The 24,836-nt window shown below is 41.2% G+C and overlaps 2 protein-coding genes across 2 annotated transcripts; one reads left to right on the forward strand and one right to left on the reverse strand.

Annotated features, from left to right (window-relative positions):
- The first annotated feature begins 792 nt into the window (after positions 1-792).
- On the forward strand, positions 793-9,521 carry LOC118080182 (vomeronasal type-2 receptor 26-like). The gene is made up of 4 exons (XM_060272234.1): positions 793-978; positions 2,174-2,300; positions 3,061-3,298; positions 8,849-9,521. The coding sequence occupies exons 1-4, from the start codon at positions 793-795 to the stop codon at positions 9,519-9,521; spliced, it is 1,224 nt and encodes a 407-aa protein (XP_060128217.1).
- A 2,830-nt stretch (positions 9,522-12,351) lies between these two features.
- LOC118080181 (vomeronasal type-2 receptor 26-like) lies at positions 12,352-19,854 on the reverse strand. Its single transcript, XM_035105109.2, has 5 exons — positions 19,828-19,854; positions 18,771-18,935; positions 18,135-18,431; positions 14,262-14,388; positions 12,352-13,259 (listed from the first exon to the last, which is right to left on the reverse strand). The coding sequence occupies exons 1-5, from the start codon at positions 19,852-19,854 to the stop codon at positions 12,352-12,354; spliced, it is 1,524 nt and encodes a 507-aa protein (XP_034961000.2).
- Positions 19,855-24,836: the final 4,982 nt, after the last annotated feature.

The raw sequence follows: 24,836 nt of genomic DNA on the forward strand, positions 1-24,836 counted from the left end.
TACAGTCAGTCAACCAGCTCCAATCACACCTAACAGTTAGCTCAGCCAGCCCACATTGATGCTGAAGGAAGGAAGACAGTTGTCTCTTGCTGTGTAATAAAATTACATGTTTTCCCTCACTACTTACGTAGGTCTAGCAAAACATAGAATCATAGAGTTGGAAGAGACCACAAGGGCTATCCAGTCCAACCCCCTGTCAAGCAGGAAACACCATCAAAGCATTCCTGACAGATGGCTGTCAAGCCTCCGCTTAAAGACCTCCAAAGAAGGAGACTCCACCACACTCCTTGGCAGCAAATTCCACTGCCGAACAGCTCTTACTGTCAGGAAGTTCTTCCTAATGTTTAGGTGGAATCTTCTTTCTTGTAGCTTGAATCCATTGCTCCATGTCCACTTTTCTGGAGCAGCAGAAAACAACCTTTCTCCCTCCTCTATATGACATCCTTTTATATGTTTGAACATGGCTATCATATCACCCCTTAACCTTCTCTTCCCCAGGCTAAACATACCCAGCTCCCTTCTGAACCTTCATTTTAGGTTCAGTGAAACATGTTCCCTGACACGCATATACAGGATGGCAGCCTTAGTCTTTCTTACCTGCATGTTACCTTGAATTAATGTAGCCAACTTTTTAAGGACACATAACTATCAGCCACTGGTCAAAGGAGAACCAAGCAAGAAATGAGCGAAATGGAGTAGCCATGGTGGGTTCCTGTCTTCAAAATGCTGCTGTTCTCTTTGCCATTCTAGCTCCACCCTTTCATGGGAAACTCCCAGTTCTACAATTCTTCCATGGACAGAGTGTACTTGGATGAGAATGGAGAGTTGGCAGCTGACTTGGACATTGTGAACTGGATGAAGTCTACCAATAGGTCCATTTCTAAACTGAAGCTTGGGAGTATCAGCAGACAGGGATCCACAGGTGTACAGTTCACCATTGACCAGAGTGTCATTGCATGGCTCAAATGGAAAAATAAGGTGGGATAAACCATCTCTTTCATTTCACAGTATTTCCTGTCCCTCAAGGTCTAATAAGTGTACCAAGTTTTGTGTGTGTGTGTGTGGGGGGGGGGCTTCCTTCAAAGGCATTCCAATGCCAACATTCAACAGTTCTTCAAGATCTAACAGAGAGGCTTGGGGCAGGGTATCTTTTTTTTTTGGTGTGTGTGTGTGTGTGTGTGTGTGTGTGTGTGTGTGTGTGTGTGTGTAAAGTAGGTAATGAAAAATTCTATTGAATCGGAAACTTGAAAATAGTAGTTTCTACTGTGTTCCCCTTGACCACATATATTTTGACATAAGCGGATAGGTGTGCATTATAAAATTGGACCCAGGAGAATCAACAGAAGAAATGATGTGGACACAGGAATGAACAGGGAAGCAATATTATTATTTATTATACTTTTAGCTTGCCCTTCCTTAGAAGTCACACATCCAGGATGCCACAGCAGACAAGGCCTTGCCGTGTGTTAGCATGCAGATTGTTCTGCTAGTCTTTTGGACTATAAGAAGAGTTTGGATTTGATATCCCGCTTTATCACTACCCGAAGAAGTCTCAAAGCGGCTAACAATCTCCTTTCCCCTCCTCCCCCACAACAAACACTCTGTGAGGTGGGTGGGGCTGAGAGACTTCAAAGAAGTGTGACTAGCCCAAGGTCACCCAGCAGCTGCATGTGGAGGAGCGGAGACATGAACCCGGTTCCCCAGATTACGAGTCTACCGCTCTTAACCACTACACTACACTGCAGGAAAATATATCTTTCTTATGGAGTTAGGAGATAGCTTTGTGGCTCAGTATCAAATTGTGCAGGTTCCCCAGATTACGAGTCTACTGCTCTTAACCACTACACCACATAGGCTTCTCCTATACATCTCCTTTAAGTAATTGGGTCCTGAACATTTAAGGACTTTTCATACAAGTCCCAACACCATACCAAACAGGCAGCCAATGCATCTCTCGGAGTACTGGGGCCATGTGATCCCATCTGGCTGCCCAGCACTGAACAGACCTGAAGTGGCAATGTAGCTGTTATGGTTTTGCACACTTACAAGCTTATAGGTAAACCATGGTTGCAGAGGCCCCATTGAATCCCTCCCAAACCTGTGTCTTACCTTATTTCAATAGATAAATTAGCTCTAGCACATTTCCCTTGGCTCTCTGTGTCTTTATTTCTAGCCGCTGCCGCCTTCCAGGTGTGTGGAAAGATGTCACCCTGGGTTCCTCAGGATGGTTCAGGAAGGAAAGCCACTTTGCTGCTATGACTGCATTCCCTGCCCAGAAGGGACCATCTCCACTCAAGAAGGTGGGTGACTTCAGTGGAAAGGTCCACCCTTCAGGAAGAGGGCATAGGTCTGAAGTTACTTACCGTATGTCTATTTCCATGGTCTCTTCTGAGTAGGATTAACACTAGATAACCACAACCTACCTGAAGAGTTTTCTCAATTTCTAAAATGGCCTCATGGACTTGGGTTGCAGGCCACTTCTATACAGATTAGTATTTTATTTGTTTGCTAATATTGTAGTCTGCTTGAAAAGGCAGGATAGAAACGCATAAATCAATAAATGCCTGTCCATCGAGGAGCAGGAATGAATGCATAAATTCACAAAAGCCTATGTTTCTCACTGTAAATCACCTGATGGAGTTACAGTGGTGCCTCGCAAGATGAATTTAATTTGTTCCGTGAGTCAATTCGTTTTGTGAAAAATTCGTATTGCGAATCGCGGTTTCCCATAGGAATGCATTGAAATTTCTTTTTTTTGCCCATAGGAACGCATGAATTAAATTTTAATGCATTCCTATGGGAAACTGCGATTTGCAAGACAAATTTTTCGCAAAACGAATTCATCTTGCGAGTCACCATCAGATCGCAAGATGCATTCGTCTTGCGAAAAATTCGTCTTGCAGGGCATTCGTCTTGCGAGGTACCACTGTATTGTGAGGCGTGCAGAAGAACCCTCTCAATTGTGATATCATGTTCCATGCCCCACCCCAAGATTTCCTTCTTTAAAGTAAAAACTGTCCTGTTAGATATAAGGCTGTTATTAGTCTTGTTTTTTTGCAGATGCAGAGCGTTGTGTCAAATGTCCAAATGATCAACATCCAAACAAGGCCCGAGATCAATGTGTCCCCAAGATTATCACCTTCTTGACTTATGAAGAAAACATGGGGATCGTCCTATCTTTCTTTGCCCTCTTCTTATCCTTAACCATAGGCTTTGTGTTAGGGATCTTCATAAAATACCAGGAAACTCCTATAGTGAAAGCTAACAACCGGGACCTCTCCTACATCCTCCTTCTCTCACTCCTGCTTTCATTTTTTTTTTATTAAAAAAATTCTTTATTGGTTATTTACAATTCATCACACAGGTCTAAAAACGGAGAAAAAACAAAACAAAAGGAAAACGGACAAACAAACAGACAAACAAACAAACATATATATATATATATACATATATATACATATATATATATGGAAAAAACAAACAAACAAACAAACACAATTAACAAAAAGTTACAAAATACACATGTGTGTCCATTTAATTAGACAATATCTAAGAATACATCGATTTGCTCTCCCCCCTCCCCCCAACCCGTTTCCCTTCTTCTCAACCTTCACTAAACTGTCTTGTCAATTTTTCTTCTTAATTACGACTGCACCTTTCTAACAATATACCATTTATTTTATTATGCTTTTAACATTTTCTTATATGTTTTTTCCTATTTCTTTTCCTTTTGTCTCCTTTTCCTCTTTCTCTTACTATGCTTTCATTTGAGCGTTTAAATATCCTGTAATAGGTTTGGTTTTTCCGCCTGGCACTTAATATAATCCGTAAATAATTTCCAATTTTTCACACTATCCTCTTTCTTTATTCCCTTTACTTCCTCATATTTCTTAGCCAGATTGCAATAGTTCAACACCTTGATTTGCCATTCCTCCTTAGTTGGTACCTTTTGGGACTTCCATTCTTTTGCGATCAGTAATCTTGCTGCTGCTGTGGCGTAGCTTATCAGACATCTGTCCTGTGGCTTGATGTCTTCCCCTAACATTCCTAGTAGGAAGATCTCTGGTTTTTTCTTAAATGAATATTTCACCATTTTTTTCAGTTCCCTGTACACTTCCTCCCAGAACACCCTGATGTGTTTACATCCCCACCACATATGGATATAGGTGCCTATCTCATTTTGGCATCTCCAGCATTGGTTACTAACGTCCGGATACATCTTTGCCAGCTTCTCCGGCGTTAGGTGCCATCTGTTCTGCATTTTTAGCAAATTTTCTTTTATATCATAATTGGGGGTAAATTTAGAATCTCTATCCCATAAGTTTTCCCATTTGTTCATCATTATTGTCCTCCCCAAATCTTGGCCCCATCTAATCATTGAATTTTTTGTCAATTCTTCTTCCGTTTCCCATGTCAATAAAATTTGGTATAAATTTTTTATATGGTTCTCTTTGGACCCCAATAATATTTCCTCCAATTTTGATTTTTCTTTCTCGAATCCAAATTTTTTATCTTGTTGAAACCTTTGGTTTACTTGAAAATATTGTAACCAACTGCTAAAATAACTTTTGACTTCTGCATATTCCTTTATTTTTAATACTCCTTCTTTTTCCTCTAGGAGGGTTCTATAGGTTGGCCACCTACCTTCCGTGTTGCGTCTTTTAACAGCCACGATTTCTAGTGGGGATACCCACCAGGGAGTTCTGGGTTCGAAGTGTCTTCTGTACTTTTGCCACACTTTGTATAGAGATTTTCTTATGATATTGAACATAAAGATGTTTTTTTTACTTACATTGTCTCTCAAAAGGTACCAATGCCACCCAGAGCGTATTCCTTCTCCTTCCAAGTCCAACAACTCATTATTTTCTAGATCCATCCAGTCTTTAAGCCAGGTCAGGGCTGCCGCGTCATGGTATAGCTCAATATCTGGTAATCCGACCCCCCCTCTCTTCCTATGATCTATCATAATTTTATACCTTATTCTTGGTTTTCTCCCATTCCAGATGAAATTTGATATGTCCTTTCTCCAATCCTTGAAATGTTTTTCTTTGCCTAGAATCGGCAAATTCTGGAATAGATAATTCATTTTTGGGATGACACACATCTTAATTAAAGATATTCTGCCCATAAAAGATATCTTTAATTTTTCCCAAGCTTCCATTTTCTTTTTTATTTCCTTCCATGTGGCTATATAATTCTCCTGTATTAAATCAATATTTTTATTGGTCATCCTGATTCCTAAATATTTCATTTTTTTATTTATTTTTAATCCAGTTATTTCCTGCAAATTACCTTTTTCATCATTTTCCAAGTTTCTCGTTAACATATTCGTTTTATCATAATTTAGTTTTAATCCTGCTAATTTCCCATATTCTGTAATTCTTAATAACGCTTGGGGGACACTAATTAGGGGGTCTTCTGTTGTTATCACTAAATCATCAGCGAAAGCCCTGACTTTATAATTTCTATTGCCAATTATTATGCCTTTTATTTTTTCATCTTCCCTTATTGTTTTCAATAGCGATTCCAACGTAATTATGAAGAGCAGTGGCGAAAGAGGGCACCCCTGCCTGGTGCCTCTTGTAATGTTTATATTGTCTGTAAATTTCCCATTTATTAACAAATTAGCTTTTTGATTTTCATAAATTGCGCCAATTGCCTTTTCAATTTTATCCCCTAATTTTATTTCTTTTATTGTTCTCAACATGAATTTCCATGACACTCTGTCGAATGCTTTTTCTGCGTCAATGGCTAAAATTGCCGCTTTCTTATCTCTTCTGTTTTCTAAGCATTCGACTATATTGACGATAATTCTTATATTATCTCTTGCTCTCCTGCCTTTAACAAAGCCCGCTTGATCACTATGAATTAATTCTTCTATAATTTTATTTAATCTGCTTGCTAGGATTTTTGCGAAGATTTTATAATCAGTGTTTAATAATGAGATTGGCCTATAATTGGTTATTTTTTCTGGGTCTGTGCCTGGTTTGGGAAGGAGTACAATTTGAGCCTCGCTCCAAGATTTAGGAATGGATCCTGTCGTAAGGGCTGTATTCATTAAATTTATCAGATGGGTCAAGGTGTCATCTTGGAGATTTTTGTAATATTCAATCGGTAGGCCATCCGGGCCGGGGGCTTTCCCTTTTTTCATGTCTTTTATTGCCTCTTTTAATTCTGCTATTGTAATTTCTTTATTTATTAAATCAGTTTTTCCTGTTGTCAATTTAGGTAAGTTAATTTTTTCTATATAGTTATCTATCTCTTTATCCTTTACCTCTTCTCCTTGATATAATGCTTTATAATAATTTTCGAAGGCTTTTATGATTTCCTTGGGCTTGTCTATAAGCTTCCCTTCTACATTGATTCTACTTATTATTTTATCCTTGTTCCTCTTTTTAATTTGCCATGATAACAATTTGCTTGGTTTGTTGGCCCATTCAAAATTTTTATATTTCCAAAATTGGATTTGTTGTTCGATTTCATTATCAACCAAATTTTCATATTCCCCCCTCAAAATTTTTATTTCCTGCATAGTCTCTTTCTTATTCGTTTTATACCAGAGTTTTTCTTTCCTCTTTATTTCTTCTCTTAAGTCTTCCATCTTTTTATTTCTTGCTTTTCTTATTTCCGAATTTGCTTGTATAAAGTAGCCCCTTACTACTGCCTTTCCGGCATCCCACACCACTTGAGGGTCAACATCTCCATTATTATTATCCACAAAATATTCTTTCATCAGTCTGTTTACCTCTTGAATTCTTTTTTCATTGTTCAAAAGGAACACGTTTAGCCTCCATCTTCTGTCTTTGAATTCATCTTTTAATATCATTTCTACGGGGCTATGGTCGGAAATTGTTTGTGCTTTAATTTCTACTTTTTGAACTTTTAATAAAATCTCCTTTGGGACCCATATTGAATCTATCCTGCTCGCCGTTTGGTGGCGCATTGAAAAGTAGGTGAATTCTTTCTGAATTGGATTTTTATATCTCCATACGTCGACCAGTTCTAAATTTTCCATCATCTCCCCAAATTTTTTTGGCAATCTATTCACTTTTTTATTGCATTTAACTATTGATTTATCTAATTCCGGATTAATTACACCATTTAGGTCCCCCATTATTATAAATTTTTCTCCTGCATAATTCATTAATTGGGTTTCTACTTTTTTGAAAAAATTTACTTTCCCTCCATTAGGTGCATATAGTCCCACCAAAATCAGCTGAGCCCCTTCTATTTTTATTCTTACCATTATTATTCTCCCCTCCTTGTCTTTCCAAATTAACTCTGGGTTCCATTTATTCTTTATATACATCACTACCCCCCTTTTTTTCTTTTCACCTGCCGTGATAAATTCCTCTCCTAATTTTTCATTTTTTAATACCCTCTCATGTTTGATATTAACATGGGTCTCTTGGAGACATATTATATCCCAATTTTGTTTCCTTAAAATATGGCTTACTCTATTTCTTTTTTTTTTATTGTTCAATCCATTTACATTCCATGAGATAATTTTGAGATTCATATTTATTTTATTCTATTCTATAACCCCTTTCTTAATGTTATTAATTTATTTTGTTATTCTTGGTAGTGTACTACAGTTAGCGTTGGTGCTATTTCAATTATAATATATATACTGTTGTTTGTTGTTGTTGTTGTTGTTTTGAAGAAATTTTATTAGATTCAAAATTAAAATATCAAGTGAAGTAATACCTCACTGTTATAATATTAAATTTAGACAAAACTTGGAAGGAGAACGCAGATAGAGAACAACTCAGGAATTGGAGAGAGAGGGAGAGAGATAGAGAGAAAGCAACAACAATTAATTATCACCAATTCAAATCAAATCTCCCCTTCTTCTTCTTGCCCCCCTTCTTCTTCCCTCACTTCTCCGGCCACGTCGTCATCTGTGTCGTCACTATCCGATTGGTCATTCTTTAGTCTAGGTTTGTCCCCCCCAAGTTCTTGGGCATAAGTCCTATAGAATCTGTCTGCGGAGTCGACTGAGTCGAACTTCCTCCATCTCCCTTTGAATGAAAAAGCCAGACCCTCTGGATATTCCCATCGGAAAAAAATCCTTTTGGCTTTTAGGGGCTTTGCTATAAAGTTATATTTCTTCCTTTTTTGTAACAGCCTTGGGGGTATTTCCTTCATCACGATTATTTCGGCTCCATCCATAATTAATTTCTTCTTTCCCTTGGTCTGCATGATCTTATTTCTTAGCCACATGGTCGTAAAAGTGACTAAGCAGTCCCCTGGCCAGTTGTTTTCCCTGGCTTTTCTGGAGTTGACTCTGAAGGCACTTTCAATGCGTGTTTCAACCTCCAGTTCCTCCAATTGCAACCAGTTTGCCAGGGCTGGCACTATTCTCTTTTCGATGTCTTCATTTGCCATCTCCGGGATGTTCCTGAACCTCAAAATTTTTTCTCTCATCTTCATCTGTATCATTGCCAAAGCATCTTGGGTTGCCTCTAGCGTCGTTTGCTGTTTTTCCATATCTTTCTTCATTTTTTCTTTTTCTTTTTTCTCCTCTCTTTTATCTTTGGCAAGATTTTTCAGTGTCTTTTCCATTGCTTGGCTTGTATTGTTTATCTGTTGGGTCGTTTCCGTAGTTTCATTAATTTTGCCCTCTGCAGTCTCTAATCGTTCCTTAATTTCCTGCTTGTCCTTTTCATTTGTTTCCTGTCTTCCCTCCATTTTTTCTACTTTCTCTTCCAAGCTTTTCAATCTATCGTTCATTTCTTTTTTAATTTCTGTTATGTCTTGTTTTATTTCTCCAATGTCGCTCTTCAGGCTTAAGATCAAGTCTTTAAGTTCCATTTCTTGCTCTGCCATCGATGTTCTCCTTTGTTGTGCTCCTGCTTTCATTTTTGTCCTCCTTTCTCTTCATTGGCCTGCCAAATAAAGCCACCTGCCTTCTCCAGCAATCTGCCTTCAGCATCATCTTCTCAGTTGCCGTCTCTTCTGTGTTGGCTAAAACCATCACTGTGGTTCTGGCCTTCCTGGCCACAAAGCCAGGGAACAAGGTGAGAAGATGGCTAGGGAAAAGTCTGGCGAACTCCATTGTCATTTCCTGTTCCAGTGTCCAAGTTGTCATCTGCGCTATCTGGTTGGGAACGTCTCCCCCATTCCCAGACTCTGACATGAACTCCCAACCTGGGCAGATCATCCTGCAATGTAATGAAGGGTCTGCTGCCATGTTTTATGGTGCCCTTGGCTATATGGGCTTCCTGTCTGCCCTCTGCTTCATGGTAGCTTTCCTAGCCAGGAAACTGCCTGGGTCCTTCAATGAAGCCAAGCTGATCACCTTCAGCATGCTGGTTTTCTGCAGTGTTTGGGTGTCCTTTGTTCCCACCTACCTGAGCACCAAGGGGAAGTACATGGTGGCTGTGCAGATCTTCTCTATCTTGGCCTCCAGTGCTGGGCTTCTGGGTTGTATCTTCATGCCAAAATGCTATATTATTGTATTGAGGCCTGATCTGAATACAAAAGATTACCTGACAAGAATATTTAAAGATGGCAACTGAGTCTTAAAGTATTCAGTTTTAAGCCTTTATGTTCAGCATAGTAGTAATAAAGCTCACATACTCGTCCAGAGTCAGACAAAAGATAAAATAAATTGGAAATATTCATTTAAATTAAAACACAGAATTAATTAAACTAGAGATGTATGGAAGTGAGAGCTGGACCATGAAGAAGGATGATTGCCGAAGAATTGACGCTTTTGAATTATGGTGCTGGAGGAGACTCTTGAGAGTCCCATGGACTGCAAGAAGATCAACCCTATCCATTCTTACGGAAATCAGCCCTGAGTGCTCACTGGAAGGACAGATCCTGAAGCTGAGGCTCCAATATTTTGGCCACATCATGAGAAGAGAAGACTCCCTGGAAAAGACCCTGATGTTGGGAAAGATTGAGGGCACAAGGAGAAGGGGATGACAGAGGACGAGATGTTTGGACAGTGTTCTTGAAGCTACCAACATGAGTTTGACCAAGCTGCAGGAGGCAGTGGAAGACAGGAGTGAATGGCGTGCTCAGATCCATGGGGTCACGAAGAGTCGGACACAACTAAACGACTAAACAACAACATATGAACTTGGAAATAATTGAAATGTAAGAATGTGTTCAACATAGAATCATAGAATTGGAAGGGACCCGAGGGTAATCTAGTCCAACCCCCTGCAATGCATCCATGACCTTCCAACCTTTGCTTGGAAACCTCCATGGACGGAGAGTCCACCACCTCTTGTGGGAATCTGTTCCACTGCTGAACAGCTCTTAATGTGTACTCTTTTTGTGCCTCATAAAAACATTTATCCCAGTGAAGAGACAACCCAGATGGTATCTCTTATTCAATTGCCCATCCAGACATGCAGAATGTTGACATGTTGTTTCTCAGTGTTGTTTTCATCTGGTTTTTAGCTGGTCCTTGATTTAAATCATTTTTGGATGTGTGAAATAGCTGGTTTCAACTGTTTCAACTATTTGATTCGACTATTTTATTCTTTGGAAACCCACTTTGATTTTATTACAACCATGATATATAAATCCCATGAAATAATTAAAATATTAAAACATATTATATCTATAATAAATGTATGTGTCTGTGTGACCTGGAGAGTGGGATATAAGCTCAATTCTTCCACACCACTGTATCACTTTAATATTTTGCGGTTTGTTGTATAATAGAACTGATATCTGTTATGTCCCAATTAAGCAGCATTAAAAGTTTGTCAATGTGAAGAATTTCCTTTTCCTGCAGATGTCATAAAACAACCCAAGAAAAGCCAACTCTACCCAGCAGTACTGCTACCACCTCTATAGTCCTTGAGTCCCGAGAAAGAAGAATTTCAGATATTTTCCTGACATCCTTGCAATTTTCAAAGGTAAAGGTAAAGGGACCCCTGACCATTAGGTCCACTCACGGACGATTCTGGGGTTGCGGCGTTCATCTCGCTTTATTGGCTGAGGGATCCAGCGTACACCTTCTGGGTCATGTGGCCAGCATGACTAAGCCGCTTATGGTGAACCAGAGCAGTGCACGGAAATGCCGTTACCTTCCCGCTAGAGCAGTACCTATTTATCTACTTGCACTTTGACGTGCTTTCGAACTGCTAGGTTGGCAGGAACAGGCACTGAGCAACGGGAGCTCACCCTGTCGCAGGGATTCGAACCTCTGACCTTCTGATCAGCAAGCCCTAGCCTCTGTGGTTTAGACCACAGCGCCACCCGCGTCTAACAGTGCAATTTGCAAAGACAAAAGCAAAACAGCCCACTCCCTGTTTTTCAAGTCCCCAGTTCATAGATTACTTAGTAGCCTATATCCAAGTATTCAGGAACCAGATTCAAAGCCAATTGTACTTAAAGAAACTGCACAAGGAATACATGCAACACTTTATTAAGGAGATTGTGATGCAGAATAAGAATCTTTCACGAATAAAAGACAGCCGAGGAAGGCTAACAGTGTAAAGACATTTGGTTCTCATGATGTACTTCATTCAAATGGGGGCCATTAGGCCCAGATCAGAGACCAGTATTTATACAAAAAGGCTTGGATACACAATAGTAGTTTTTTCACCACCCAAATGCAACAGGAAGTGGAAATTAAATATCCTTTCTGGGTGAGAACCAATAAATACATAATAAGAAAAGGATTATGGAAAATTGTCTCAATATATGATCACAGCGGAGAGACTTATATGTCCAAAGAGGGAAAGAATCACCATTATTTAATATTGAGCCATGGTTGCTAAAATCATTGGAGACAAAGTTGATACATTTAATTAGAGAAAAACTATTGTTGACATTTGTTAAAGGAAACCCCTTTTGGACCTTTTGTGTGAAAAGGAAAATGAAATTGTGGTATTTGGGATTAAAGTTTGAAAAATACTGGTTTGTAGTGGGATGTTATTGTGGAGCAAATGTTTTGAATAATTATTTTTATGTAACTGGCGGGCAGAGAACAAGAAATTATTTTGCTTTACTTCTCTTACTCTTTTTCCTTCTCCCCTTCTCCCCCTAAACATGTACATCTTTCTCTTTCTGTTTCTGTTTCTTTTTCTATTTTTGTTTTATATAACTTTGTTTTTTATTTTGTTGTGCCATAAACAAAGATTTAATAAAAGATTTATGTAAAAAAAAGAAGAATTTTGGAACACGGTGCCATCAGTATGCTGAAGGTACTCAGCTCTTATTTCTCGGCATAACCATAGAATTCCGGGAAAGGCCCTAGAACAGTGTATGAACAGAGTGGTAAGATGGAGGATATTTGTGTAACGTAAAACAACAGCAACAACAACACTGAGGTTTGGCATTAAATTGACGAAATGACACCTTTGGAAAAAAGTCTTGGAATAATCAGATTTCTAATTTAGTTGTTGTAATATATGCCTTTGTATTCAGATCAGACCTCAATAAAATAATGTAGCACTTGGGAAGGAAGAGGCAGCCCAGAAGCCCAGCACTGGAGGCCAAGATGGAGAAGACCTGAACGGCTACCATGTATTTCCCCTTGGTGCTCAGGTAGGTGGGAACAAAAGACACCCAAACACTGCAGAAGACCAGCATGCTGAAGGTGATCAGCTTGGCTTCATTGAAGGACCCAGGCAGTTTCCTGGCTAGGAAAGCCACCGTGAAGCAGATGGCAGACAGAAAGCCCATGTAGCCCAGGGCACCATAAAACATGGCAGCAGACCCTTCATTACATTGCAGGATGATCTGCCCAGGTTGGGACTTCATGTCAGAGTCTGGGAATGGGGGAAAGATTCCCAACCAGATGCTGCAGATGGCAACTTGGACACTGGAACAGGAAATGACAATGGAGTTGGCCAGACATTTCCCTAGCCATCTCCTCACCTTGTTTCCTGGCTTTGTAGCAAGGAAGGCCAGCACCACAGTGATGGTTTTGGCCAGCACAGAAGAGACGGCAAGTGAGAAGATGATGCTGAAGGCAGATTGCTGGAGAAGGCAGGTCACTTTCCTTGGCCGGCCAATGAAGAGGAAGGAAGACAAAAATGAAAGCAGGAGTGAGAAAAGGAGGATGTACGAGAGATCTCTGTTGTTGGCTTTTACTATGGGAGTTTTCTTGTATGTAATGAAGATTCCTAACACAAAACTTGTGGTTATTGATAAGAATAGAGCAAAGGAAGATAGGACAATCCCCATGTCTTCTTCATAAGTCAGGAAGGTGATAACCTTAGGGTCACATTGATCTTTGTCCTTGTTTTGATGCTGATTCTCTGGACACTTGGCGCAATGCTCTGCATCTGCGAAAACAAGAGGATTATTGATCTTATATCCTCCTAAATTGCTTTTCATTTTCAGAAATTAATTCCAAACTGGTTCACACTATTAGAAAGCATTATAAAATCCAATACAATCATATGTGATGAATGGGATCAGGAAACAGTATTACGAATATCACGTGTCAGGTAAAACCTCAGGCAACAGGTGTGTTTTGCATTATTTGTGAAGTCAACAGGGAGAACATTCCACCTGCTAGGCACCTGCTAGGCCGAAGGCCCTCCTTTAATGTCACAGTAACACTGTCATGTGGTTTCAGGGAAGGAAAATGGACTAGTCTTCTAGTCATTCCTGTTCCTTGCTTTGCAGGTATTTATATATTGATGCATTTCTATCTTGTCATTCCAAGCCCATTGTGACAACAATTTAACGTATGGAACAGTTATGAAACTCATGAAACTTTGGGCAGAACTCAGGTTTCCCAAGTTGAAGAGCACAACTTGAGTTTCTGTGGACTCCACTGCCACTCTCCACATAGCATTCACCAATGTTTCTAAAATGAAAGATTTAATTATATAACAAGAAAGACAACTTTCTTGAGAATATGTCCATATTATAAATAGGCTCCTGATCCAAAAATATCCAATATGACATTCTAGAAGGGGCAGAACTATATGGAATATTTGTGCAAGAAAATAACACCACATGTCGCAGTTCATGATGAACAGTCATAGAATAATAGAATCATAGAGTTGGAAGAGACCACAAGGGCCATCCAGTCCAACCCCCTTCCAAGCAGGAAACACCATCAGTCTTCTGCAGCTGTGCTATCAATTTCCCAGTTCTGATGATTCTCTCCAACTCTGTGTAGATTTCTAAAGGTCATGGAATGTGACTCTAAATAAGAAAGCATGTATGCACACACACAGGTGGAAAATGCACAGGTGTGTTGTAGAGGGTCACACTCTGTGCATGGATTATAGCCAGTTCTAAATTTCCCAAAAAAAGCCACTGGAGTCACCCACCTTCTTGAGAGGAGATGGTTCCTTCTGGGCAGGGAATGCAGTCGTAGCAGCAGAGTGGCTTTCCTTCCTGAACCATCTTGACAAATCCAGGGCGGCAACTTTCCACACACCTGGAAGGAGGCAGGGTCTGAACATAAAAACAAGGGGCGGCAAAGAAAATGTGTTAGGTCTATTTTTTTTCCTATGGAAATGAGGCACAGGGTTGGAAAGGGCACAATTTTAATTTGAAGCTTGTTACTAAAAACTACAACTCCTTAGCACTGGAGCCAACTCCAGGGGGCCATGGCTGCTTCGTGTCAGGAGTCCAGGTTCCCAGCTTGATAACACAGTAAGCATAGGTAATAAAAAGGAGGATTTGTTGCAAAAACAAACAGATAGCTCCGGACGGCTCTAACACAGCCACTGGTATTATCACTCAAGATGACTCTTCTGAAGACTCCTTCCAGTGTCTACAGAATATATCGAACCATCGCCCCTTGTTTCTCTTGTTTTGCTTCCTATCTGGCAGCCCTCCCATTCGCCAACTCTTCAGACTTATTGGATTAGCTTCAGCCTCTTCCTGTTCTGACAGACTATCTATGTGTCTATTCCCGCCTGTTTGAGCTTCCTGAGAGCTTTGATGCTCTCAGCCGTTCCCTTGGCAACCGGCCTTCCAAGGGGCAGGGGGAGTAGCACTGGGCACTGACCGCTGTTTAGCCTGAGTCAGAACTAATCCTCTCTGTTTAGCAGCCAGCTGTAACATTCCACTAGGAGCTGGCTCATTCCTGACACTTCAGCACCCACAATAATATATTTGTGGGGCTGGGCCGCCACAAAGTCAATGGGCAAAGCTGAAGCCCTTTGTTGTGGGCACCCACAATCTTCGGCGTGAAATGGCACCTATGCTGCATAGTTGCTTGAGACCCAGGTGGTATCAATGGGAAACAATGGCTCTTTCTGGGCCTGGCAGGTCCGGTCTCTGTTATCCAAGCGCTGACAACTGTCTGGCTGTCCTATAATCAGGGTACCTTTGAAGACAGCTTGGAAACTGCACAGCTAGTACAAAATGCAGCTGTTCAATGAGGGAGCAGCCAAATGGGATTACATATCATCAATCCTCCAAGAGATTTTAGGATCGCCTATAAAAATATGCAAGTTAAGAGGAAGTTGTGCCAAAATGATGGTGAAGATGAGTTTTCTAAAAGCAAACAGGCAAACAAGTGAGCAAACAAAAAATGTCAAGGTGATGGATAAATGGGGAGAACTGAACCCAATGAAACAAAGACTGTATCACTCACCCAGGGAATTTTATTTGCTGAGCGTGGATCACAAAACATTTGGGCAGTATGACAACAGTAGTTCTACTGGAGAAGTCAATAAAGACTTTTTCAATAAATGCTATTTAAAAAAGGAGGAGGGGGCTCTTGGGAGGCACATGAAACTTTCTAAAGGTCTGGATAAGGGGATTGGGCTAGCCACCCTTAATAAGAATAAATATTATAAAGTGAAATGGTTCCACTTCCCCCACAACCTGTGTTTGAGGTAGAAAAGGGGAAAGGATTGGGTTTTTTTGTTTTTTGTTTGCCAACGTACTCTTATTCACTGGTGGAGGTGGGGTGATTAAATACCTTTGCAAGCTGCAGAAGCATTCAGATGAGGTCCTATCTTATTCCTGAACACAAACCTATTGCACCCTTTCCTGGAAGTCACTAGGAAACAGTTTCATCCAATGTGTGTTCGCAGGAGAATTTCAGAAAGTGAGGTTGCTAAAAGCCTCACTTTTGTGAGGGATATATTTATAAATAGGAAAGGGTGTGTGGAAGCTTTGGGACACCTCATCTAGTTACTAAATTAAACAACCCCCTTAAAATTGCACCCCAAATTCGGGGGCCTATATTGAGTTTCACAGGGACCCACCATTAGATAATTAAGAAATATGGCATTCTGATGTTGATAAGCCTTTGAAGGTAGCCCCACAAAAAACATGGCGTCATTATAAAAGCTTATGAGATGGGAGATGCAATAAAATTTCAGAGATTATTTCACCTACCTGGTTGAACCATTTGGGCCACATAATCACATCCTGGTCGATGGTCACCTGTAGGAGTGGGGATCCCTGTCTCTTGATATTCCCAAACTTGACTCCCAGGATGGACTTATTGGGAAACCTCACCCAATGCAAAATGTCCAAATCGCCTGCCAATTCCCCATTCTCATCCAAATATACTCCCTCCATGGAAGAATTGTAAAACTGACCGTTTCCCAGGAAATGGTGGAGCTAGAACAGCCAAGAAAAAGGCAATGTTTAGAATATGCGGAACAGCACTGTGCAGACTCAAGTAGCTGTGTGTCTTTTTCACTGTTTTCACCCAATGGGGCTTATCTGAGAATATAACCCATTGAACTTAATGGGACTTCTGGCAAGCAAGTCTTAGGGTAATGTCATTATGTAGTTGGGACAGATATTCTTGCTTCAACATTAAATTGTGCTCCTTGATCGAAACATATTCCCTGCACGTAGCTATTATCTGCTTTGAGAAGAGAAGACTCCCTGGAAAAGACCCTGATGTTGGGAAAGATGGCGGGCACAAGGAGAAGGGGACGACAGAGGACGAGATGATTGGACAGTGTTCTCAAAGCTACCAACATGAGTCTGACCAAACTGCGGGAGGCAGTGCAAAACAGGAGTGCCTGGCGTGCAATGGTCCATAGGGTCACGAAGAGGTTGGACACGACTAAATGACTAAACAACAACAAATAATGAAACCAAATACAACAAATTTTGATACATGAAAGGAGGGATGGGTTAGTTCAATGCATATTAATCGGTCAACAATGTAAAGACACCTGAAATATTACATATATCCATATATTTCAGACACTAACATAATGAGAACCTAAGCTAACCAGACACTTGCTGGATTCAGGCTCCAGCAACACACAGTCCCTTAGGAGAAAGGCTGGAGCTTAGTGGAGCTTGGTAGGTGCCCAAGTAGCACATCAGTGAGGAGGGTAGAAGGCTCAGGGAGAGCCTGTGTAAATGATATATCCTAGACCCTCCAAGTGTCCCTGTTTTCCAGGCACAGTCCCGGATTTACAGAAGCTGTCCTGCTTTCCATTAGAACGTACTTATTTTCATCAGAGAAATGTTGGAGAGTATGGATTAATGTGACCCCTGAGCCAAGGAGCTAAGTAATTATACAACTATACAACCTTTAGAAGACATCTGAAGGCACCCAAGTATAGGGGAGGGTTTTTTAAAAATTTTTTAAATGTTTTTTATGTTTTCATATATGTTGGAAACTGTTCACAGCTGCTGGGAGAACCCGGTCAGATGATGATGATGATGATTATTTAGGGCCTCCCTATTTTCCTCAGAGAAATGTCGGAGGATATGATATCCCATTCACAAAGGAACATACAGTCATACCTCATTTTGCACCCGCTGGTTGCGTTTTTTCAGGTTACAAATGCGGCAGACCCAGAAGTGTCTACTTCCGGGTTTCACCCCGTGCATGCGCAGAAGTGTTCTGCGCACTTTGCGCATGCGCAGAAGCGCTGCTCAGGTTGCGGACTTTTCGGGGTGCGAACGGCACCCCGGAACGGATCGGGTCGGCAACCTGAGGTACCACTGTATATGTAAAAGGCAAGGGTCTTAATTAAAATGAGTCACAGCAGACAAAGAGGGTGTTTGGGATTGATACCAGAGGGGTCTCATCCTTAGAGGCCAGTGTAAGGGGGCATAAAGGGGGACCAATTCAGGGCACTTCACAAAGGGGTTTCCAAAATCTCACCTCCCCACAGCATTTCAGATTTACTCAGACAATTCAAATATAATGATTCTGGAACTTTGCAGTCAATTTGCAGAGATATCTGTGATGGGAAAGGAAGTACCTGCCATGGCTGTAGCTTTTGAATGTTCAGACTGCCTGCCACTCTTTGCCTAGATCTTGACGAATCTGCAGCATTTAAGGCGTGTGCCACAGCTTGGACCGTGTTGTAAATCCTGTGGTTGTCGAGAGACAGGATTCCCCCCCAGTCATCTTGTGGCAGCAAATCCAGATTATCTCTCTCTCTGCATCTTGTCCAGCCTTTCACTGTCAGTGCATGCTTTAAATATGAACAATTAAAACCTTCCTCCACAAACTCATTGATAGCAAGCAATAGGGGCAGGAAATCACCGTAGTTTGTCTGTTTGTTTGTCTCAAGCAAGAAAGAAAAAATACCATGGATAGGTTGGAAAGATAAGCCTCCATACATCAACTCCAATGAGATGTCCCACATTGCTGTTGTGATCAAGATTTTCCCCCCAACGGGTTTTATCAACTTGTACATCAGTTCTATAAATAAAATTCCATTTAAGACATAAATAGTGTCTGCATAGTAAACAAAGAGATTAACTTGTTTCCACTTAGAGAACGAATGAAAATTTATCGGTGCAAAATTCAGTCCTCCTTGGACGATTTGTGAGATGGGAACACAAATCCCACTCTCAATGAGCACAGGCGTCAAGGTCGTCATGAACCTCACTCCGTTGTCAGTGTCTGGTGCAAGGAGGCCAATCAAGGTCCATCGGAAGTGCTGGAGCAGCTTGACAATCCCTGGGTACAGGGCTTCTTCTTTGGGGACCATCCGGTAGAAAAAAGGAAACTGCCTCTTCTCATTCAGAACATGAGAGACAAAAGCATAAGTGACCTGGGAAGAGAAGGAAGATTGTTGGCTTGTTACATATCGGATCCAAGTTGATTTCTTATCCCAAGTGACAAATACAGTGTTTCTCCAAAAATAAGACACCGTCTTATATTTATTTTTCCTCAAAAAAACAAACAAAAAAACACGGTGGCTTATTTTCAGGGGATGTCTTTTTTTAAAAATTAAGTATGGTACAGTTTAACCTACAAAGTTAAAATGTCTATCACTATGGCTTATTTTTGGGGTATGGCTTATTTTCAGAGAAACACGATATCTACCTTGTAAAGACAAATTCTTTTGCCTAGGCTTTTCTTCAGCAGAACCATGTTCCCCAAATCCCTATTCTTATTTATTCTTTACATACTTTTATACTACTAGACATTCAAGCTACAAGAAAGAAGATTCCACCTAAACATTAGGAGGAATCCTGAGAGTAAGAGCTGTTCGGCAGTGGAATTTGCTGCCAAGGAATCCTTCTTTGGAGGTCTTTAAGCAGAGGCTTGACAGCCATCTGTCAGGAATGCTTTGATGGTGTTTCCTGCTTGGCAGGGGGTTGGACTGGATGGCCCTTGTGGTCTCTTCCAACTCTATGATTCTATGAATCATAGTAAACTGGTATGTCCACAGTAAACTGGTATGTGGAAGGCTTCCTTCTGTTGTTTTCAAATTCTGAGTATCCCATTTGAGTAACGATGAGTATGTGATAAAAGAAAGATGTATGCCTGTCCTCCAGGAGCAGTGAAAGCTCTCTCAAATCACTTTTTGCAATACAAGTAGGTAAATAAATTTATTTACTTTTGCAATACTGTTTTAGAAACAAGTGTCTGCCTCCGTTATCATTTAACGCCAACACCACACACTCAGCCAGAAGACGCCACACCCTCTCCATCCCTACCTGAGGGATTTTATAGGTGCCCAACATGTTCGAAATCTGGATGGAGTTTTGAGTGTCAGCCCCTTCAAGAACAGCAAGCAGATTATTCTGTCCTCCAAAGTTGTAGTTTGGAACATTTGCCTGCCCAGTGGAGAGCAGGTCTAGCAAAGATTCACACGTTACCCTCCCATCAAAGAAGTTCTCGTGGATGCTGTACCCCAGAGTGATGTTGGGTAAAAGCCTGGGGCTCTGGTTGATTTCTTGAATGGCAAACAAGAAGGACAGGAGTTGCCAATATTTTCTGGATGCTTTCCTGCAAAAGGATACATATTCCAACATTAGAAGCATCCAACATTCAATGAACAGGTAAGTTTCTACTCTGGCTTTTTCCTTCCTTTCTTTTTTACAAGCTTTTACGGATAATATAAATTTCTGGATTCAAGTTCAAGAATATTACTGATCCAGAGACGAAGCTGTAAACTTGACGACAGCCAATCCTCACTTAATGTTTGGGTAGCCGGGTAGCCTTTGCTAATCAATAGCCATTATCCATTGGAAAACAAAGCTAATGCAGATGATTATTCAGGATAGTATTTCTCTAGTTTTCCTATTTTAATTATTTTATATTTTTATTTTGCATTGTCATGAGATGGCAGGGACAGGAGGTTGGTTGGTTTGTAAGGTATCTTTTGGTCCCTCCAACCTGTGTTTCTTTTCTGTAAGAAGGGAAACTGTAGTAGAAGACAGTGCTGAAGATAGATAGAATCATAGAATCATAGAGTTGGAAGAGACCACAAGGGCCATCCAGTCCAACCCCCTGCTAAGCAGGAAACACCATCAAAGCATTCTTGACACATGGCTGTCAAGCCTCCGCTTAAAGACCTCCAAAGAAGGAGACTCCACCACACTTCTTGGCAGCAAATTCCACTGCTGAACAGCTCTTACTGTCAGGAAGTTCTTCTGCAGATGTCAAAACAGTATCTTTGCTAAGTTGGTGATCCTATCCCAGCCTCTTAAAAGGTAAAGGTAAAGGGACCCCTGACCATTAGGTCCAGTCGTGACCGGCTCTGGCGTTGCACGCTCATCTCGCATTATTGGCCGAGGGAGTTGGCGTACAGCTTCCAGGGCATGTGGCCAGCATGACAAAGCCACTTCTGGTGAACCAGAGCAGCACATGGAAACGCCGTTTACCTTTCCGCTGTAGCGGTTCCTATTTATCTACTTGCATTTTGATGTGCTTTTGAACTGCTAGGTTGGCAGGAGCTGGGACCGAGCAACGGGAGCTCACCCCGTCACAGGGATTTGAACCGCTGACCTTCTGATCAGCAAGCCCTAGGCTCAGTGGTTTAACCCACAGTGCCACCTGGGTCCCTTATCCCAGCCTCTTAAGCATCCTTTTTTACATGTCTAAAGAGTTGACCAAGTACAAGTGTGTTGCCAAAAACTGTATATCAAGCTAGTGATGCCTCCAGAAGGAAGGGATCACTCCTCACTATTGCTTTGCTGGAGGCCAGTTCATCCCTATGATAGGAGCCTAACAGGCTCCAAGAAAAGTAAAAAAGGATGAAGGGAAAATGCACTGCAAAGTGTAGGAAGACAATTGCTTGATGCAATGTCATATTAGGCAAACAGATAAGTAAGAATGCTCAATAAACAGCAGGTATCATATACCTTCCCTTCAAGCACCGTGGAAACAAAACAGAATGCATGTGCAATAAATATGTAATCTAAAAGTGACTTACAAGTGTTTCTTTGAAAATGTACCAGCAGCCGAGGTTCATAGTGAATCTGGTCCTATTTTGCTACAGGAAAGCTGGAATTGAGCAAAGTTTACTGCTTACATAGGCAGTACATGGAAGGATTGCATATGGGGTAGGGAGGGAGAGCAGAAAAAGGCTAGGGTGCCCTGAACTTTTCCACTCGCAAAACCAAAATGAAATGGATTTAGACACATGGCTCTGTCTCGCCGGGCTGAAAAAACGAATTGGGTGTTTGTTTTGCAGATGAAATTTATGTCATTGTCCTATGCTACTTTGCTTTACAGTTGAAAAGGGACCTTACTAGCAGCAGTTTCTGAAAAGGCTGGCAGCTGATGGGATCGTAGCAGCATCCACCAAATGAGTAGAGGGAAGCTGGAGAGAGCCTGGTATTTGGGGCTCACGAAATTGGTGCTAGTGCAGCAGCAGTAAACCCATGCCCATAAAACGACTTACTGATAAAAGCTGGTTGAGGGAGGCTCATTGAATATGTGTGGATTGAATAAAGCCCTTGTGGCAGAGATGACCCCACCAATGAGGTGGTCTCCTGGCCTGTAATAATTGAATCTGTCTATCCAATCTCTCTCCAAAGTTAAGGGGCATTTCATCTCCATCCCACAATCTGCAAAAGGCAGCAACAGCAGCAGCCACATGAGCAGTACCATTCTGTGTCTTCCTGGACACAGCCCTTTCGCTTGTGAGAATCACAAAGAATCCTCTCAAAGAATCATTAGATGAAGCCAAACGCTTTCTTCAAAGATCAGTAGCATTCTTAATGTTGATGGAGCCGAACCAAGACTTCACACCCCACGTAGTCCAACTTACCTAAATCTCATCCCAAACTCCCAGAGGTGCAGAAGGCATTTCCAGCTCAGATGCAATTATTGCTCTCAATTTTGAGGTTTATTTTAATGGACTCAAAGGTGATCTTTGGACAAACACCTGGAGTTTGGTTGAGAAGAAGATGAAAATAATAACTATGATTTTGAAAATTATAAGGGAAAGAAAGACACATTGCCTTCACAGCATCCTGAACTCTTCATGCACAGGTGCAGGGCTGGAGAAAAACATCTTTGCAAAAGCTCCCAGCTGCGGCTTTAAATTCTGAGCAGGACAATGGAGCAGGAAGCTGGTCACATCCAAACATTTGTGGAAAAAACACAGTCTCACAGTTATGATCATCATCATCATCATCATCATCATCATCATCATCATTATGAATCTCTGGTGGGGAATCTTTCTGATCTTGTGAGATAATCATCAAAGAACAACAAGGTGCTCTGTGACAAAAGTTAGCCTATCTGAAATTTATAGAGGCTGATTGTCCTGTTTAACTTATATAATTAGGGAACAATTTAGGACTACAGGGTTTGTGAAAACCATAGCTGCCAAGTCACCCGTATTCCCTGAGAAACCCCCGTTTTCCCAGCTGTTCCCAGCCGAAAAAACGGACTTTTTTGTTTCCCCCGGGTTTATTTTGGTGCGGCGGCCATTTTGGAACTGGGCGGAGCATGCTCAGAAGCGACTTTTGATGCTGCTCTGCCCACTTCCAAAATGGCTGCAGCGTGACTTCTGGTGTGGCGGCCATTTTGGAACTGGGCAGAGCAGCATCAAAAGTAACTTCTGAGCATGCTTCGCCCAGTTCCAAAATGGCGACAGCGCTACTTCCGGTCTGCTACTTCCGGTCCGATCCCTTATTTTTCAGGCAGGAACTTGGCAGGTATGGTGAAAACCCCAAAAATCTCTTGTACTGTAGGAGTTGGGATTCAGTGCATGCCTCAAGCAGATCACCACTGACACACCACTCAGACAGGACCTTTTATTTACTAGCAGGAAAAACAAATAAACAACTCTATGACATATAGCATCCCCTTCATGGATCAATGCCTTGTCGTGGCGAAGGGGCTTGAATAACTCAGAGAAGCTATGAGCTATGCCATGCAGGGCCACCCAAGATGGACAGGTCAGAGTGGAGAGTTGTGTCAAAATTTCAGGACGATCGGTCAAGCGGTTACGGAGAAAAGTGTAGAACGCAGTTTCATGATTTTTACATATATATATATATATAGAGAGAGAGAGAGAGAGAGATTCATTCACTCAGTAAATTTCTGTACTGCCCTTTCTCAGAGAAACACAGGGCAGTTTACAATGCATAATAATAATAATAATAAAATTCCTTCCAGCAGCACCTTAGAGACCAACTAAGTTTGTCATAGGTATGCGCTCTAAGGTGCTGCTGGAAGGAATTTTTTAAATTTTGTTTCAACTACATCAAACCAACATGGCTACCTACCTGAAACTAGAATAATAATAATAATAATAATAATAATAATAATAATAATAATAATAGTAATATTTCTACCCCACCCATCTGGCTGGGTTTCTAGTAAAGTAAAAAACAAAGTTCATAGTAAAGTAACAAACAAAAAGAATATCTGTTGAACTCACTGACCTCCACCCCGCCGAGTGTCTATGCACTGCGCGAAGGACTGCCTTTTATCAGTCCCAAACCTTCCAACTTTCAGCTTCGTTAGACATACACAAGTTCTAGTTTCACGAGAGAGGGAGAAAACGGCTTCACCCATTTTTTCCATTTCATGGATAGTTTTATAAATTTCCATCATGGCAGCTTCTACTCTTTCTTCATGGGGGAGTCATTCCATCTCTCGTTTCCCTTTTCTGAACCCTTTCCAACTCTTCCATATTGTTTTATGTTGGAAGAGGTGCTGGCATGTGGCAAGTCACCAACTCTGTTATAGTGATGTGCAGGTCTTTCTCCCTTGTCTGTCTTACTCTCAGCCACATTGAGAAGCTCTGCTTCATGTAGACCCCAGTCAAGAAGCACTTCCTCAAGACTTGGGAAAAGGGCAGAAGGGCAGGGGCAGTGTTTCCTCACCCACCTATTGGAATGTGAAGAAGAGTTTTGGCTGCCAGTGTGTGCAAACAAGATTGCATATTTATGCTTATACGGTAGCTCCCTTTGAACCTAGCAAAAGCAGGGAGGTGGGTACCGATTGTTGTTGGAATAATAATAATAATAATAATAATAATAATAATAATAATAATGCCTCAGCCACTCTGGGCAGCTCCCAAAAACAAATAAAACATTTATGTTCTATGTTTTTATGTTTATATGGGATCATAGCTGCCAAGTACCCTGTATTTCCCAGGAAACCCCCTTTTTTCTTACCCTTTCCCGCTGGTCTCCCGTTTGAGCTCCTCTCCCGTTAATCTCCCTTATTTTGGCTCCTGTCAGCGGCCATTTTTCTGGTG

This window comes from Zootoca vivipara, chromosome 2, assembly GCF_963506605.1.
Source record: "Zootoca vivipara chromosome 2, rZooViv1.1, whole genome shotgun sequence".
Taxonomy (NCBI): domain Eukaryota; kingdom Metazoa; phylum Chordata; class Lepidosauria; order Squamata; family Lacertidae; genus Zootoca; species Zootoca vivipara.